Raw genomic sequence first — 14,391 nt, forward strand, 5'->3', positions numbered from 1 at the left:
TACTCTCCATCCATCAAAATGCATTTCAGCAAAGTCTTCGCCTTGCTCTCTCTCGCCGCAGTCTCTACTGCGCTTCCGAACTCCAATCCATATAACCCCTCGTCTCAACCAGTGTTTAATTGCAATACCAACGTCGCGCAACAGGCCTGTTGCCAAAACGAGCAGGATTTTAACAAAGACCACGCAGGCGTCGCTCCGAAGCTTAAATCCGCCCTGAACGCCCCTACTAGTAACAATGGCGGTGGACTTCTTGGTGGCCTTCTTGGTGGAATTTTTCCTAATTTACTGGCGGGGTCTTTGGACAACCTCGTCGCTAATATTCCTACCAATATTCCGATTGGACTCGAATGTGTGTCCACCTTGCACCTTACTATTTCTTCCCGTTGCTAACCAATCTTTCCAAGGCTCCCTCGAATTCGACAATTGCAATGCACGCCCCACCTGTTGCAATTTTGGCACGCAGGCCGACACTCAGGAGAACGCGGGTCTCGTAAGTTTCCCCAAACCCTAGCCGAAGGTAGCACTGTAACTAATTAAACTATGAATAGCTCAGCGGCCTTCTCAAATTAGGCAATGTCAATATCTGCAGTGTCGACCTTTTGTGATCGAGCACCTCCTACGATTTCCTGGCCACCGCTCGATTCTAGATCAACCACAATCATTTCTCTCGCCATTTGCTTATTAGCTGTGGAATTGTGTATTCAATGCGGTTGGGCCGCGAAAGGGTGCCTTTGGGCGTGACACGATAGAGAGGCTACGGATGGATACTCAATTGTTTTGATTTCTCAGGTAATTTTGTTGATTGCCTGCTGCTGTGATCTCTCAGCTGCTTGTATTTGTGTTCATTCAACATTGGACTAATAGATATTGTAATACATCACTCTCGCTACTCTTTCGTTGATTCATTTGGTGAATTTGCTGAGAGGTTGAATTCATGCAGAGAGGTAAGGTCAATGGGCTTGGATACCACGACGAACATTAAACAACCTATCTTGGGCCAGTATCTCTATGAACGGGCCCTTCCGGAAGGCGCTCCTGTACCCTCGTTGTTTAGCAAATCATGGTGTCACACAGTGTGGGCAAAAACTACTCAAGCTACTCAAGCTACTCTATAGTAGTCTTGAGTAGAGTAGAGTAGAGTACTACTCTAGAGTAACTCAAGAGTAGTCACGTGCAAGTCACGTAAATATAATAAATCGATATTTATTTAATTATTAATAAATAAATAAGGTACATATTAAGTAGCACTATATAATTTAAGCTAGAGCTTATATAAGGCTACTTAAATACCACTTTTCTTCTATAAAAACCAGATTTCCCTCTTCGAAATCTTTCTTTTCCTGCTTGCTGGGCAAGCTCTGGAATCTTGAGTGTGTTGTGAAGCTTGATGAATTCTGTCTAGCGAGAAGTTGCTATCTGAGTAAGGCTAAGCGAGAACGTGATTCCCTAGCACTGCTTTTTTTCTTCTCCTTTTACTTCTTCTAATTCGTCTTTAAATAACCCCCAGCTTTTTAAGTAAGATATTATCTTAATAGTACTCTTATTAAGTCTATTATATAATTTAAATAATAAGAGTACCTTGAGAGAAGAGTTTGCCCTTAATAGCTAAGAAAGCCTATGAATATATTAAGGTTCTAGCTTGCTTACTAAGCCTTGCCACTACTTAATTGGGCAGTGCAGTGGCGCTAGACTCGGGCTACCCCGGAGCCTTACCTAATTAGGCTAGTGTGTCACGTGTAACATCACGTGTAGTATCACGTGCATACTACTCAACTACTCTAGAATATTCTAGAGTAGTTGAGTAGAGTATTGAGTAGAGTATGAGTAGTGAGAAATTTATTTGAGTAGAATATGAGTAGGGCCCACTACTCTACTCTACTCTACTCATTTCCCACACTGGTGTCACAGCATTTTGTGAAGCATGTGCAAGTCCCTGCGGACGTCCTACACAGCTACGGCGATGGACTGGCTAGATCTTCATCAGCCATCAGTGTCACAAGCATCATGATTTGCCCTGAGAGGTCTAGCAAGACATATTATATTCCGTTGTTGTAAATACTACCACACAAAAACTAGGTCTAGCATTTCAATTCCGTTCCGTGAAATGTACTTTGATCTTACCAAACGCCGATTTCTTCTTGTCCTCTCCCAAGCGCCGAAACAAATATCGAATGCCATGCAGCAATGCAATGTCTAATGGGATATATACTGGAACACAGCAGATACCTCGTTCTCACCACATTCTTGTCTCAGCAATAAGTCTTGGATCGGCTTCAAACCCTCGTTGACGAAATGATTCCATGTACTCGTGTCACCGTACATCATTGCTGGGGCTTTGATGTTCTGCTTCCCGTCCGGCTTGCACCGCTTGCACTTGAAGGTGTCGTGGGTGTCGCTCGTCGTCTTACCATGGTACTGGAAAAGTTCCCTGAGACTGTCTAGGGTAAAATGACGCTCGACATCTTCGGCGGAGTCCACAACGCACGAGGATAGAGATTGCTTGTGCGATTGTCGTTGGAAGATCTTCTCTTCGATGGTGCCGGTAGCAATGAAGCGGTACACGAAACAGTCTTTCTTCTGTCCATCTCTCCATACTCGGGCAAGAGCCTGTTGATCGGCTGCTGGGTTCCAGTCAGGATCGAAGAGGACAAGTCGATTCGCACCAATCAAGTTGAGACCGCATCCACCGGCTTTGCTACTGAGAAGGAAAATGAATTCGTTCCCTTCAGGATCGTTGAATTTGTCAACAAGTTTCTGACGTTTGGTTACGTTCATGGTTCCATCAAGACGAAGGCTGCCATACCCACGGTGTCGACATAGTTTGTCGAACATATCAAGGGTTTGGGTGTAATTGCTGATCAATACAATCTTGTCATTGGTATCCTGACGAATCCGGGCGAGCATGCGGTCAAGTACTTGCATCTTGCCCGAATACCAGGGTTTCACATCCCGATCCCGACCACGAGCGTCCTTTGGAACATAATCTTCAGGCCAGAATTGCTCACATCCAGGCAAGTCGTCAGGAAGGTTGAGTAGGTCTGGATGGTTGCAGAGCTTCTTCAGCATACCAATGGCCTTCAGTGGTTGACTCCCTTTGCCTCGGAGCAAAGCTTTGATATCGGGACTGCTGATGAAGTGATTGTACAGATCAAGCTGGAAGGGTGCAAGATTGCAGAACACAACATGCTCGTACTTGACAGGTAAATATTTGGAAAGAATATCGTTCGTTCGCCGAATGATGAACTTGTTGACAACGTTTAATAGATCCCGGATACACTCGTCGCCTCGTCCTCGATCTTTGTCGCTGCCTGCAGCGTCTCGTCCCCTAAGAATTGGCAACTCGTACTTCTTTCTGAATTCAAGTCGCGTGCCTAGCAAGCCAGGGTTGGCGAAGCTGATGAGAGAGAAATATTCAGACAGATCATTCTGAATTGGCGTGCCGGATAAAATAACTCTTCTCGACACATTGAGACTATTCAATGCCGTGAACGTCTGGCTATCTCCATTTTTCAAACGATGACCTTCATCACACAGCATGAGCCCTATCTTCGTATTTTTGAGCTCCTCCACGTTCAGTCGGAGAGTTTCGTATGAGACGATAATGACTGGGCGCGTGATTGATCGCCCGCTCGCAATGGCCCATTGTCGCAGTTGCTGAGTGAGCTCTTCCTTCGTAGCTTTGCCATCAATGGCAAAGGGCTGGATGGCATCTGGTCCAAGCCACTTCACCAACTCGTTCGCCCAATTCTTGACCAGACTGGAAGGGCAAGCAATGACAGCTTTTTGAATTGTTGACTTTCCGGCATCTGGAGATTGCTTTAACAGTGTCCACATGAGAGTGATACACTGGAGTGTCTTTCCCAAGCCCATCTCGTCTGCCATAATGCAACCGTTCGCCTTCGGCTCTATCATCCCGGTGACGCACTTGTACATGAATTTCACACCTTCAATCTGATGAGGCCGCAGAACTTTGGCAAGTTTCGGATCGATGACCACTGGAACTTTTGGGCGGTCGCTCTCCACAACTTTCTTGATTCCCAAAATTTCGGCAAGACTTTTGTGGACCAAAGGAGCATCAATCTTCGGAGGCTCTGCTTCGTCGCCCTTCTTTGCCTCCTCAATAGTCCTCGGCTTCTCATCAATGGTCGGATCGTAGAGTACAATAGCAAACTCTCCGCTGGGATCATGCAACGGCTTTGCAACGAAGACTGCTCCTTGTCGGAGTCCAAGGGTCGGAGGAGGTCGATTTGGATTGTATGTGCCCGCGTTTTTGTTGATCAATGGGACAGAAAACCGCTGCCGGAACATTGTCTCCTTGTCTTTGACTTGAAAGACTGGAAACTTGTTGGCATCTCTGTTGGCAAGAGCAAGTCGATCCTCGTTTGTCCACGACTTGTCTTCGTCATCCCTATCACCATCAGCTCCTCCATAGTCCACCTTCCTTCTTTTCCGGGTAGGTTTGTCTGAAGTTCGAGTAATTGTTGCAGATCCAGGGCATTTGAAAGGCTTTACTAGTTGGTCGACAGATTGAGGAGTTCCTCCATAGAGCCGCTGAGAGCCTTGTGTAGGCCTAGCTGACGAGGTCGGAGTGTTCTCTTTGTCATCGCTCAAGGTAATCCTAAAGGGCTTCTTCAAGCGATCAGCGGTCTGGGGAGTTCCTGCGGTTGTTCCCATGCGCTTCTTGATGAGGGCTGGAGTACTCGTCGGCCCGTCGGGCGGAGTAATCATCATCTTGGGCAAGCAGGTGGCACCTAAATCCTACTCAAACACAAACATCCCCCAGCTGCGGCGTCGCAGTTCGTCGTCGTCGTCGATAGGATTGTTATCGCAGCAAGGGAGACGCGTGGCAAGAAGTCGCGACATCACTCTGCGAGCGACGCGTCCGGACGGAGGTCAATAACACGGTCGCTCTTGCCGAGCACGTGACCGTGACAAAGCCACAGGCGTCACCCGAAAAAGCCCGAGATTATTGAGCAAGAAAATTTTCTCCTTTTCTCGTAGATGCACGATTCTCATAAATGCACGCTCTTTTCACGCAAAACTTAGACTAGATTTCATCTTCTTCATATTTCTTGCTTCAAGCGTTTGATCACGCCGTTTCCCCCAGCCCCACGCTAATAATCTGACCATGGCCCCACCGCCTCGACCTTCCTCTCTCGACAACTTCTTTGCCCGCTATCAAAATCCCATTCTCATGGGCACGTTCGCAGGCCAAGTCGCCCATCACCAGTACATCCGTCATTCGTCTCCGGCTTTTGAGACTGTGTCCAGTTCCGTCAAAGGCCCTGCCATTCCGAGGACTCTGAGAGCAGGTCTGGGCTGGGCAGTAGTTTTCATCGGTCTCTTGACTAAAATCACACTAGCGAAGAAGACTGTCAGAGATTATTCTGATCCTGTGGTCGCGCTTGCATCCCAGCGGAAAGAGTGGAGACGTCCTGTTCAAGAGGGATTGTGATTTTGAAGCTTGGGGAGAAAGATTGAAAGTCGCCTTGTTTTGAGTTCCGTACCATGATCCTGCGGTAAAGACGCAATCTTCTCAAACCCAAAGAAGAAGATGTCTGCCGACTTCTGGGCCGGATACATCAGTGGAGCAGCCGGAATTCTAATAGGCAACCCGCTGGACCTCTTGAAGGTGAGATTGCAAGCCGGAACACCATCCCTAACTTCAACACCCACGAGCTACACCTCCCAATTCTCCTCAGCAGGAAGCTTGATCCGTGGAGCCACTGCCCCCATCCTCGGTTACGGAGCACTCAATGCCCTCCTCTTCGTTACTTACAACCGGACCTCTACGCTTCTGAACTCAAGTACAAAAGGCGCGCCACCCAACCTCTGGACAACCTGGCTAGCAGGTGCAATCGGCGGTCTTGCAACCTGGGTCGTCAGCACTCCCACCGAACTCGTGAAATGCCGAGCCCAGATCTCATCTTCTCCAACAGCTGCATCAAGCTGGGGCATCACCAAGGAGATTCTCCGGAGCAAAGGAATCAGAGGGCTGTATTTCGGTGGTGTGGTCACTGCGTTGAGGGATAGCATCGGCTATGGATTTTACTTCTGGTCGTATGAATTGAGTACTCGGCTAATGATGTCGAGAATGAGAGAACGGGGAAGCGACACCAAGGAAGCGGCGAAGGTCTTGCTCTGTGGTGGATTTGCAGGCGTGGTGACCTGGGCTAGTATTTTCCCTCTGGATGTCATCAAGACGCGGGTCCAGACACAGATTCTTGCAGATAGTGCGAGTTCGCCGTTACTTGGGGCTGCAGTGGTTGCGGAGGGTGCTGAGAGAAGGAGACTTGGAGCGGTGGAGGTTGCGAGGAATGCGTATAGAAGTGAAGGTCCAGGTGTGTTTTTCAGAGGCCTGACGGTGTGTAGTATTAGGGCTTTCATTGTGAATGCTGCGCAATGGGCTGTGTATGAGTGGATTATGAACGAATTAGATCCCGGGAGGAAGATTAGAGGATAAAGATGGAAAGACGTAGAATAGAACATAGAATAATAGACTTCATGAGCTTTCCGATGTTTTGGCATCGTTTATAGATGAATTTGAAACGAAAAGTGAGATCTTGTCACTTGACAGCTAGAAGATCTGATGGGACTATCTTGATGTTGAGAAGTCTGTTCTTTATTCTTGTTAGAAGACAACTAACCCCACAGAAAAGCGCCCACGCCAGCCATCCCCATACGCAATGCTGGCAGCCAACATATGACAATATCCCTCAGCGCCATCAATGCAAACAACTTACGCCCATGCCGCAAGTAATTCTACAATTCATACCAACAATGTCCTGCAAGTCCAATATCATCGACCTTAGAAGTACTGCAATTCTCCAGTGCCACCCTGCTTCCCTGCATTACCACCTTTGGCTTGAATCTGCTGCTGGTACTGTTGATACTGCTCAAACTGTTGCTGAACAAGCTGCTGAGGGGTTTGATACTGCTTCTGCAATGGTGGGAAATCCTCATAAGCAACAGCAGCGTTGTAAGTTGGTGGAGTATTGTTGGATTTCTCCCCAACATCATCAAGTGATCGATAGTGTTGGCCGCCTCCGCCTCCACCTCGGCCTCTTCCACCACGCCCACCTCCATTTCCTCTGTTGCCGCCCCCACGATAGCCCCGTTGCGAGCCACTGCCTCTATAATTGCCTCTTCCGCCTCGTTGCTGGTAACCGCCGCCTCTGCCACCGCTTGAACCCGAGCCATTTCCATAGGACCCACTCTCTCGTCTAGACGACTCATCGTCAGGAGCATGCTTCCTCTTAAAAGCCTTGTTGGGGAAGAGGCTCTCATACTCATTCTCTCGAGGATCTTCATCTTCGATACGAAGCAAGACTTTCTCACCAACGGTGGACTCGAAAACATACTGCTTCTCTGGGGGAACAGGTTGCCAATTCTGGATCTTACCCGCGTCAATAGGCTTGGCGCCTTTGCGCAGAGCAAGTACCACAATCGGGACTGGGTTTTCCGTGTAATATTTTTTGGTCATAGGAACGGGTTGTACGCAGGCAGCCCAGATCTTATTTTCGAAGACTGCGGTTCCTGTGACTTCCCAGGTAACCTTGCTGCCCATTCCACCAACTTTCTCTAAGATGCTTCCAGGGGCAGGCCGGGGTGTAATGAGAACGTTGTTAGCCAGGAATTTCATCTCCGTGTCCGGCATGGTCGGAGGAAGGTTAGCTAGGGTAAGCAATCGCTGAGTGTCAGTGTTGCTGATGAGGTAACCAGTATAGTAAACTGTCTTCTTGATCTGAAGACGCCTGCCACGTGCTCCTTGGCTGATGGCGAGGTTGTGATCATTGATCAACCGCTGTACTTCAGCAGTTTCTTTGACGGGATCCAGCTGCGTGACTCCGTCAGCCACTTGAACTACTTCGGCGGTGATAGGGCCTCGGGTCGGTGTGACATTCTGACGCCTGTTGTAGTCCATGAAGTAGTCCCTGAAGCCTTTAACATGCTTCTGCCTGTCTTCATAGACTTTGATCTCTTCGGCGCCTTTGTATGTCTCCACCATAGTCTCGAGGAACACTTGCTTGAAGTGTATAGTGCTTGAGAACCGTTGGTTGTTGGGGCCTGCTGCTGGCTTCAAGATTATGAGATCAAAATCAAGGCCTTTGCTCCCAACAATCTTTCTTAGGAGCTCGGCAAAATTTGCCTCCCCTCTTCCAGTCAATAATACCGTCAAGGCATCCTTTTGCTTCATGCTCAATTGGATGAGCTCGACGATTCGCTCATTCCACCATCCCTCCCACGCGCGGGGCTCTTCTCTTTCGACGCCTTCACCCGTAGCAGCAAGTATTCTAGAGTCGTGCCACCAGCCGCCTTTGATTAACGTGTCTTGCGACTGCAAAAAGCCAATGGTCGGACCGTTCCATAGCTTTGGGTTGGGTAAGGGGCTGTTGAAGACTGGGAGCGAAGTCAGTGGATGCAGAGGTTCTTTGGGCAGGGCTGAACTTACGTGTATTGTCGAAGTCGTAGACGTGCAGTACCTTGACCTTATCGACAGCTGTATTGATCAGTTTACGTTCGCAGATGCTAGTGCAAGACTTACGTGGAAGTTGCTTGTTTGCAATGGACCAACGATTCAGAGCAGTCACCGTGAAGGGGAGTCCATTCGAGGAGCCGTTGCTACCTGAGTAGCCGGCCATGGTGGTACGCAGTACTGCGCTGAAGACGCGCACCTTTCTGATAAATCCAGACACCGTAGATAGACTGGAAGACAACCAGTCGATCGACGTGGTTGAGAGAAAAGGAAGGCGTGGATGGTTGATGTTGCGACTCGCGGCTGCGGAAGGTTTTGGATTTCACAGCCTTCTCTTGATCTCGCTTGCCGAGTCTTGAAGGCAGTCACCTCGAATCGGAATTTGGCGCTAGCAAATTCACCACCTGCTGCAATCTACCTCGCAGCAAAACCTACCAAATCTGCAATCGGATATATCCACTTGCAATGTCACGGTAAGCAAGGTGCAAGTAAACAACGAGAAGGAGTAGTCTCCGTCTCTGATACGTTATCGAGATTTGCGTCTCCGCTCGCCCATCGCCCAAGGACAGTGAGGCGAACTTGAGTGTGAGAACAGTGTTCAGTGATGTATATTTCTCTCAAGAATTGGTAATGCCCAGCTCTCATTTCACTAGATTTTCAAGCGCCGCAAGTCCGACGTAGAAATCGTACGGGGTCTGAAGTCACTAGAGAAGATTGTCGTTATTTCCGGTATTGACATTCAGGGAGACGAAGACAAGTGCACATCAAGAATTAGGGAACAGTTGGAGAGTGCCATTGAATAATAACTGCTCCTCGAAGGTTCATCTGGCAAGCTATTCAACCAAAAACTGCTTCAATGGTCTTATTCTCATGCAATGGCTTTTGTGTCAAAAAATAAAGAGCGCAAGGCTACTCTTCCACAAGTTTGGGTTTTGGTCTGGTTTGAATACTACGGGAAAGAAAGGAGAGGAAGTCGACAAAACATTTAAGTCTGCATGTAGAATCAGATGAATCATGATCCATCAAAGGAGTAACTCTGGTTCAGAAATACTATCACCGGAAAAGATGCCTTCTTAGACGCTCATGATGGTGTCTTCGATCGACACAGCGGGTGCTCAATCTTATCGTTGCACAAACATTGCTTTTGAAGCCTGAGGGGAGGAGGTGCTCCGCAAAACCCACCAAAAAAGAAGCAACGGCGAGACCCTGTTTCAGCCACTTCCTATCGTATACAAATCCTTGTTGAATATTTGCTATTTGTGGGAGTTTTCGTTTTTGTTTCGATACTGAAGTTACGTGAAGCGGGTAGCTGTGGCACATGCATCCGATAACATATTTTCTCCAAGGCCCCTTTCGTCCAGTAAAAAGGAATCCGTGTTTAATCAACGCTTCATCCGACACGTTAAGCGTTCCTAGTTGTCGCCACGTTCGGATCCAGGCACTCTAACTTCTGACAGGCGACCGAGGCACACGACTGGGACCGGAGACGCCTCTCCTCTCCCGACTCCATGTGTACCGTAGTATCAGGCTCCCGTCCCGTGGGCTGTTCTATTCTTGAACCCCTTGCCAATTGCACAAGGCTCAACGCTCATGAATAGGCTCGAGTGAACTCTACGGGCCGGTGCAACTTGACTGGTCATCATGCAGTTTACATCACTGGACTTGAGGCGCGCAAGCCAATGTCGACGCGTAAATGACGAGCATCCAGGGCATTCGTCCTGTCCTGGGCACCTGGAGACAGCAAGGGATCGCAGATGAAGGTGCTGATCGAAGGATCTTAAGCGTGTGAAGTCTCCAGCATGGCGAAGATCACCCCGAACCTGCACGGAAGACACACCATTGGAGCGGGCCAAGAATGTCAAGAATGTGGGCGATCTGTCAGATGATACAGTACGGAGAATACCAGCAGCGGTTCAGCGGTCTGCGTCGACTGGATGGCTGGCCACATTGTTGTTTTCGTGAACGAAGAATTCGAATGGCATGATACTGCATCAGTCGAAGGCTGCTGCTGCTGCTGCTGCTGCGGGGCTGCCTTTGCTGGTGCGGACTATTGAGGTACGGTGTTGGCTTGACGGGGGACGCGAGCCTGCAATATGGAGCTGCCTCAGCTGCCTCCACAATGACGCACCTCATTCCCAGAGACTTGGGATCCTCAGATCCTGTGGTGGCGGTCGGCAAGCATGTCGTTGCATTGTGAACCTTGGCCGGCGGGGCCATCTGCAGTGCGCAGGACTTTGCCCTTTGCTCACTGGAATCCTGGATTTGCAGCACAACTTCACAACTTCACAACTTCTCGGCGGCTGCCATCTAGGATCTGATACGAAGCACTGTAAGTCTGTATGGCGATTGATGCGGCCGGCGCGCCCATAGCAATTTGGAGGCAGCGTTGCTTTTCTCGACGGCGGTGGGGTTTGTGACAAAATATCCTGTACCATGCCCCGGCGCGACGATCTTGCCGCTTCCGGGTCGCTTGCGAGCAGCGATCATTTTGATACGGCATGCTCTGCCTCCCGCTGCACACCGTCCCCTCGCTCGCCAATAGGAGCACGTAGGAGCCTCTCGCTCGCCACCGCCAGTGGGAACCACTGAGAACCACTGAGATGCGCGATACCCTGACGGTCCTGGCCGAAGGCGATCAATTGGGTGAGTCTGTTAATATCACACCCGCCTCTTGCCTCCTCCGCGTCGTGGCGACGGCCGGCTCTCGCCCCCTGGCCGCCCTGTGCTGCGCTGCTTTGTTCTTCCGTCCGCCTCTGATTCGGCCACCTCCCCAGTCGATATCCTTGGCCACACCCGAGTCCCGACCTCCCCTCGATCTCAAGCCTTGGATCCACTGAACCAGCTTTAGCAGCGCGGTGCGACCACTCCGCTCCGCCTGCCCTCCCACTCCCAGCACGACTCCTCCAAGCTAGCAAGCTTGCTCAAGCCACCCTGGCACCCCCCCCGTTGTACCTACCTGCACTACCTCCACTACCTCCACTACCTCCAGAAATCTAATGTCACCGACCCAGCAGCGTCTTCCCGAGCCGCATCTCCTCTTCTCTGTCCCTTCTCGCCATGTCTAGATCGCCAATCCAGCAGTAGGGAATCTCTGACAGAGTGCTGTCTGTCGCCCGGATCCCCCGCCCATTGCGCCCCATCGGATGAGCGGTTGATAGTGATCGCCAAGGCCGTGCACGAGAAGGCGCTGCTTTCCGTATTTGAGCAATCCACCGCGAGCATCTCGCCAGAGTTCGCATTGGGCCTCGAAGCATCTCAAGGGGCCTTTTCAGCGGAGATACTGGCAGAGCAGAGGCGATGGAGAAGGGAGGTGATATGGGGGGCTCGGCCGCCAACAATTCCAGCGATTTTGTAAGTCCTCCGTGGTGGCTGGACCCAGACTTCTGAGATTAACCCCTCCACAGGTTCGCAAGTTGTACAAGTAAGCAATCAATCTCCGGTTATGAGGACATTTTGGTTGGTATTGATACGCAAGACGGCTAATCCCCCAAATTTAGAATGCTTGAGGACCCTTCCTATGAGTCTATCGTCAGATGGGGCGAGGGAGGTGAGAGTTTTGTGGTTCTGGAAGTATGTCATCATGTCAACCATTTTCCCTCGTGGCAGTAATAACCTTCTTCACAGAACGAAAAGTTCACCAAGTCCATCTTACCAAAACATTTCAAGCATAGCAATTTTGCCAGCTTCGTTCGGCAACTCAATAAGTATGACTTCCACAAGGTCAGACAGAACAACGAAGACAACACTCCATCCCCATACGGTCCCAATGTCAGTACTCCAGCTCGTCGACGCAACAATTACAGACTAATTGTCCCAATAGGCGTGGGAATTCAAGCATCCAGAATTCAAAGCGAATAACAAAGATTCTCTTGATAACATCAGACGAAAGGCACCCGCCCCAAGGAAGCCCGCGCAGAGCATGGACGATCCCTATCCTGCGCAACAGATGGATCTTGTCAATAGCCAATTAGTGGCAACACAGCAACAGCTACAGCACTTATCTGAAAGATACCAAGATCTTGCGCAAGGACATGTTGTCTTGCTGCAGCAAGTTGTTCAGTTACAGAAGTTTGTTAAGAACCACGATGGGGTTATGCACAGGGTGATGGGGTTTCTGCATACCGTTGATGCTCAACGGCGAAACAGTCGAATCGGGGGTCCATTCGGAAACGGAACAGGTGCTGGAATGGGCGGCGGAGATCCTATGTCGAATGATGGACTAATCGATGATCATCCAGCCTCACCACTACAGCAAGCCTCTCAACTACTCGACGAATTTTCAGCTGAGAACTTACCGAACAAGGAACTCGAACAGATGACTCATGAATATCACCTACGAAATGATTTCTCAACCCCACCAAACGACCATGCAGGCTCGTCTATGGCACCGCGCTCTGACAACCCAAGCACACATCTCGGCTATCCGGTAGGCAATGACTTAGACAACATGGTATACCCAGTAGGACACACGAACGGTATCGACCCTATCAACAGCGAACACATCCACAATATCCCCTATGCATTGCCTACGAACGGAATGCTTCCCGGTGATTCTATGCCAGAAATGTTGCCTGAAGGTGGCTCAACCAGCAGCCGGAAGAAAGGTTCGGTCGAGTCAGTATGGGGGATGACCAAACCGCGAATATTACTCGTCGAAGATGATAAAGTGTGCGCACGGATAGGATCGAAGTTCTTGCAAGCATTTGAATGCGGTGTCGAGACTGCTGTAAGGATTTTTGGCTGCTCTTTCAGTGCCGCGTGGCTTCTACTAACAGTTGATAGCGGGATGGTCTTGAGGCCGTGAACAAGATCAATAACGGCGTCCTTCAGTTTGACCTTATTTTAATGGATATTATTATGCCTCACCTCGATGGCGTCTCGGCTACGGTTTGCATTCGAGAAATACGGCCGAACATTCCCGTCATTGCCATGACTTCGAACATAAGAGCCGACGACATTGATATGTATTTTCGATATGGTAAGGTCTCTTTAGGTGATTCCTTCCGACGATTATTAACTTTTTGATAGGCATGAATGACGTTCTACCGAAACCGTTCACAAAGGAGGGCATGTTACGAGCTCTGGAAAAGCACCTGCCACAATTTAAGAAGAACGCGCAATTTCCTCCTTCGTCGATGCCCCATGGTGGAGGTTTCGTAACGCCAAGTGCTACTCATCCCCCTCTCGGCTTGAATGTAGGGCAGCTTTCTGCCACTCAATCTCTCAAGGAGTCATCTCCGGGTAAGTCACCTGCAACAGCAACATCGTGGCACTCGCCAATTCAGCTGCCAGGGGAATCACCTATAGGAGCTCCTTCCAATTATATGCAGCAAGCTATGGGAGATAATCGGCCATATACTATGACACCTACGCATCCTCACCCGCAATCTGGTTTCCCAGCACCGTCGCCCCAAGGCGGCTTGGGAGGGCCGAGAACAGCACCACATCGAAGAGTCATGTCCGACATGACCGGAGGACCCCCAGAAGATCACCCAGAGAAGAGGCAAAGGATGTACCCCCCGCCTCAAAGTGCCTTCCCCCAATGATTCATCCATATTTGCAAATTTGACTGCGATTTTTATTGAGGGATAGTCCCAACAACATGTCCCGTCCTGTAATGTATATTTATAGTGTTGACTATCGCGAGATGCTTGAAGGGCAATAGTGCCCCATGAAGTTCGGAATTGCTTGAAGAATATGATTGATTTCGGCGCAGGCGGAAGATTGCCAATTCCAAGTCCTCAGCGGCATTTGAGGCCAGTGGGTAGGAGGTATTTTCAGCATCGCATGGGCGCGGGAAACCCTTTACTGCATTTGGCGTTGGTGGTAGAGATCTATCTATGATAACGAGGTCGACTTGTCTGCGAGAGTCTGATCGAAGAAAGAAGAATATGAGCTGATTTACACTTACCCAA

At 49.6% G+C, this 14,391-nt stretch overlaps 6 protein-coding genes across 6 annotated transcripts; 3 read left to right on the plus strand and 3 right to left on the minus strand.

The window, feature by feature from the left end:
- Nucleotides 1-18: 18 nt before the first annotated feature.
- On the plus strand, nucleotides 19-787 carry K444DRAFT_658327 (uncharacterized protein; the record flags this gene model as incomplete). Its single annotated transcript, XM_024886245.1, has 3 exons — nucleotides 19-349; nucleotides 405-490; nucleotides 549-787. The coding sequence occupies 3 exons, from the start codon at nucleotides 19-21 to the stop codon at nucleotides 603-605; spliced, it is 474 nt and encodes a 157-aa protein (XP_024744141.1). The 3' UTR covers nucleotides 606-787.
- A 1,236-nt stretch (nucleotides 788-2,023) lies between these two features.
- K444DRAFT_606158 (uncharacterized protein) lies at nucleotides 2,024-4,844 on the minus strand. Its single transcript, XM_024878925.1, has one exon. The coding sequence runs from the start codon at nucleotides 4,729-4,731 to the stop codon at nucleotides 2,194-2,196; it is 2,538 nt and encodes an 845-aa protein (XP_024744142.1). The 5' UTR covers nucleotides 4,732-4,844; the 3' UTR covers nucleotides 2,024-2,193.
- Nucleotides 4,845-5,554: 710 nt separating this feature from the next.
- Nucleotides 5,555-6,463, plus strand: K444DRAFT_516072 (solute carrier family 25 member 45; the record flags this gene model as incomplete). Its single annotated transcript, XM_024873649.1, has 1 exon — nucleotides 5,555-6,463. One exon carries the CDS (start codon nucleotides 5,555-5,557, stop codon nucleotides 6,461-6,463), a length of 909 nt encoding a protein of 302 aa, XP_024744143.1.
- Nucleotides 6,464-6,808: 345 nt separating this feature from the next.
- K444DRAFT_516099 (uncharacterized protein) lies at nucleotides 6,809-8,642 on the minus strand (the record flags this gene model as incomplete). Its single annotated transcript, XM_024873653.1, has 3 exons — nucleotides 6,809-8,400; nucleotides 8,453-8,500; nucleotides 8,546-8,642. 3 exons carry the CDS (start codon nucleotides 8,640-8,642, stop codon nucleotides 6,809-6,811), a joined length of 1,737 nt encoding a protein of 578 aa, XP_024744144.1.
- Nucleotides 8,643-9,999: 1,357 nt separating this feature from the next.
- K444DRAFT_623437 (uncharacterized protein) lies at nucleotides 10,000-11,698 on the minus strand (the record flags this gene model as incomplete). Its single annotated transcript, XM_024882282.1, has 5 exons — nucleotides 10,000-10,351; nucleotides 10,605-10,749; nucleotides 10,998-11,309; nucleotides 11,429-11,537; nucleotides 11,573-11,698. The coding sequence occupies 5 exons, from the start codon at nucleotides 11,696-11,698 to the stop codon at nucleotides 10,000-10,002; spliced, it is 1,044 nt and encodes a 347-aa protein (XP_024744145.1).
- A 75-nt stretch (nucleotides 11,699-11,773) lies between these two features.
- Nucleotides 11,774-14,022, plus strand: K444DRAFT_516377 (BRRG2, response regulator; the record flags this gene model as incomplete). The annotated part of the gene is made up of 7 exons (XM_024873680.1): nucleotides 11,774-11,827; nucleotides 11,881-11,897; nucleotides 11,974-12,046; nucleotides 12,101-12,244; nucleotides 12,297-13,202; nucleotides 13,259-13,454; nucleotides 13,505-14,022. 7 exons carry the CDS (start codon nucleotides 11,774-11,776, stop codon nucleotides 14,020-14,022), a joined length of 1,908 nt encoding a protein of 635 aa, XP_024744146.1.
- Nucleotides 14,023-14,391: the final 369 nt, after the last annotated feature.

This window comes from Hyaloscypha bicolor, assembly GCF_002865645.1.
Source record: "Hyaloscypha bicolor E unplaced genomic scaffold K444scaffold_10, whole genome shotgun sequence".
Taxonomy (NCBI): Eukaryota; Fungi; Ascomycota; class Leotiomycetes; order Helotiales; family Hyaloscyphaceae; genus Hyaloscypha; species Hyaloscypha bicolor.

Coding starts and splice junctions, on each gene's coding strand:
- K444DRAFT_606158 (XM_024878925.1), bottom strand. CDS start 4,731: ATGATGATTACTCCGCCCGACGGGCCGACGAGTACTCCAGCCCTCATC.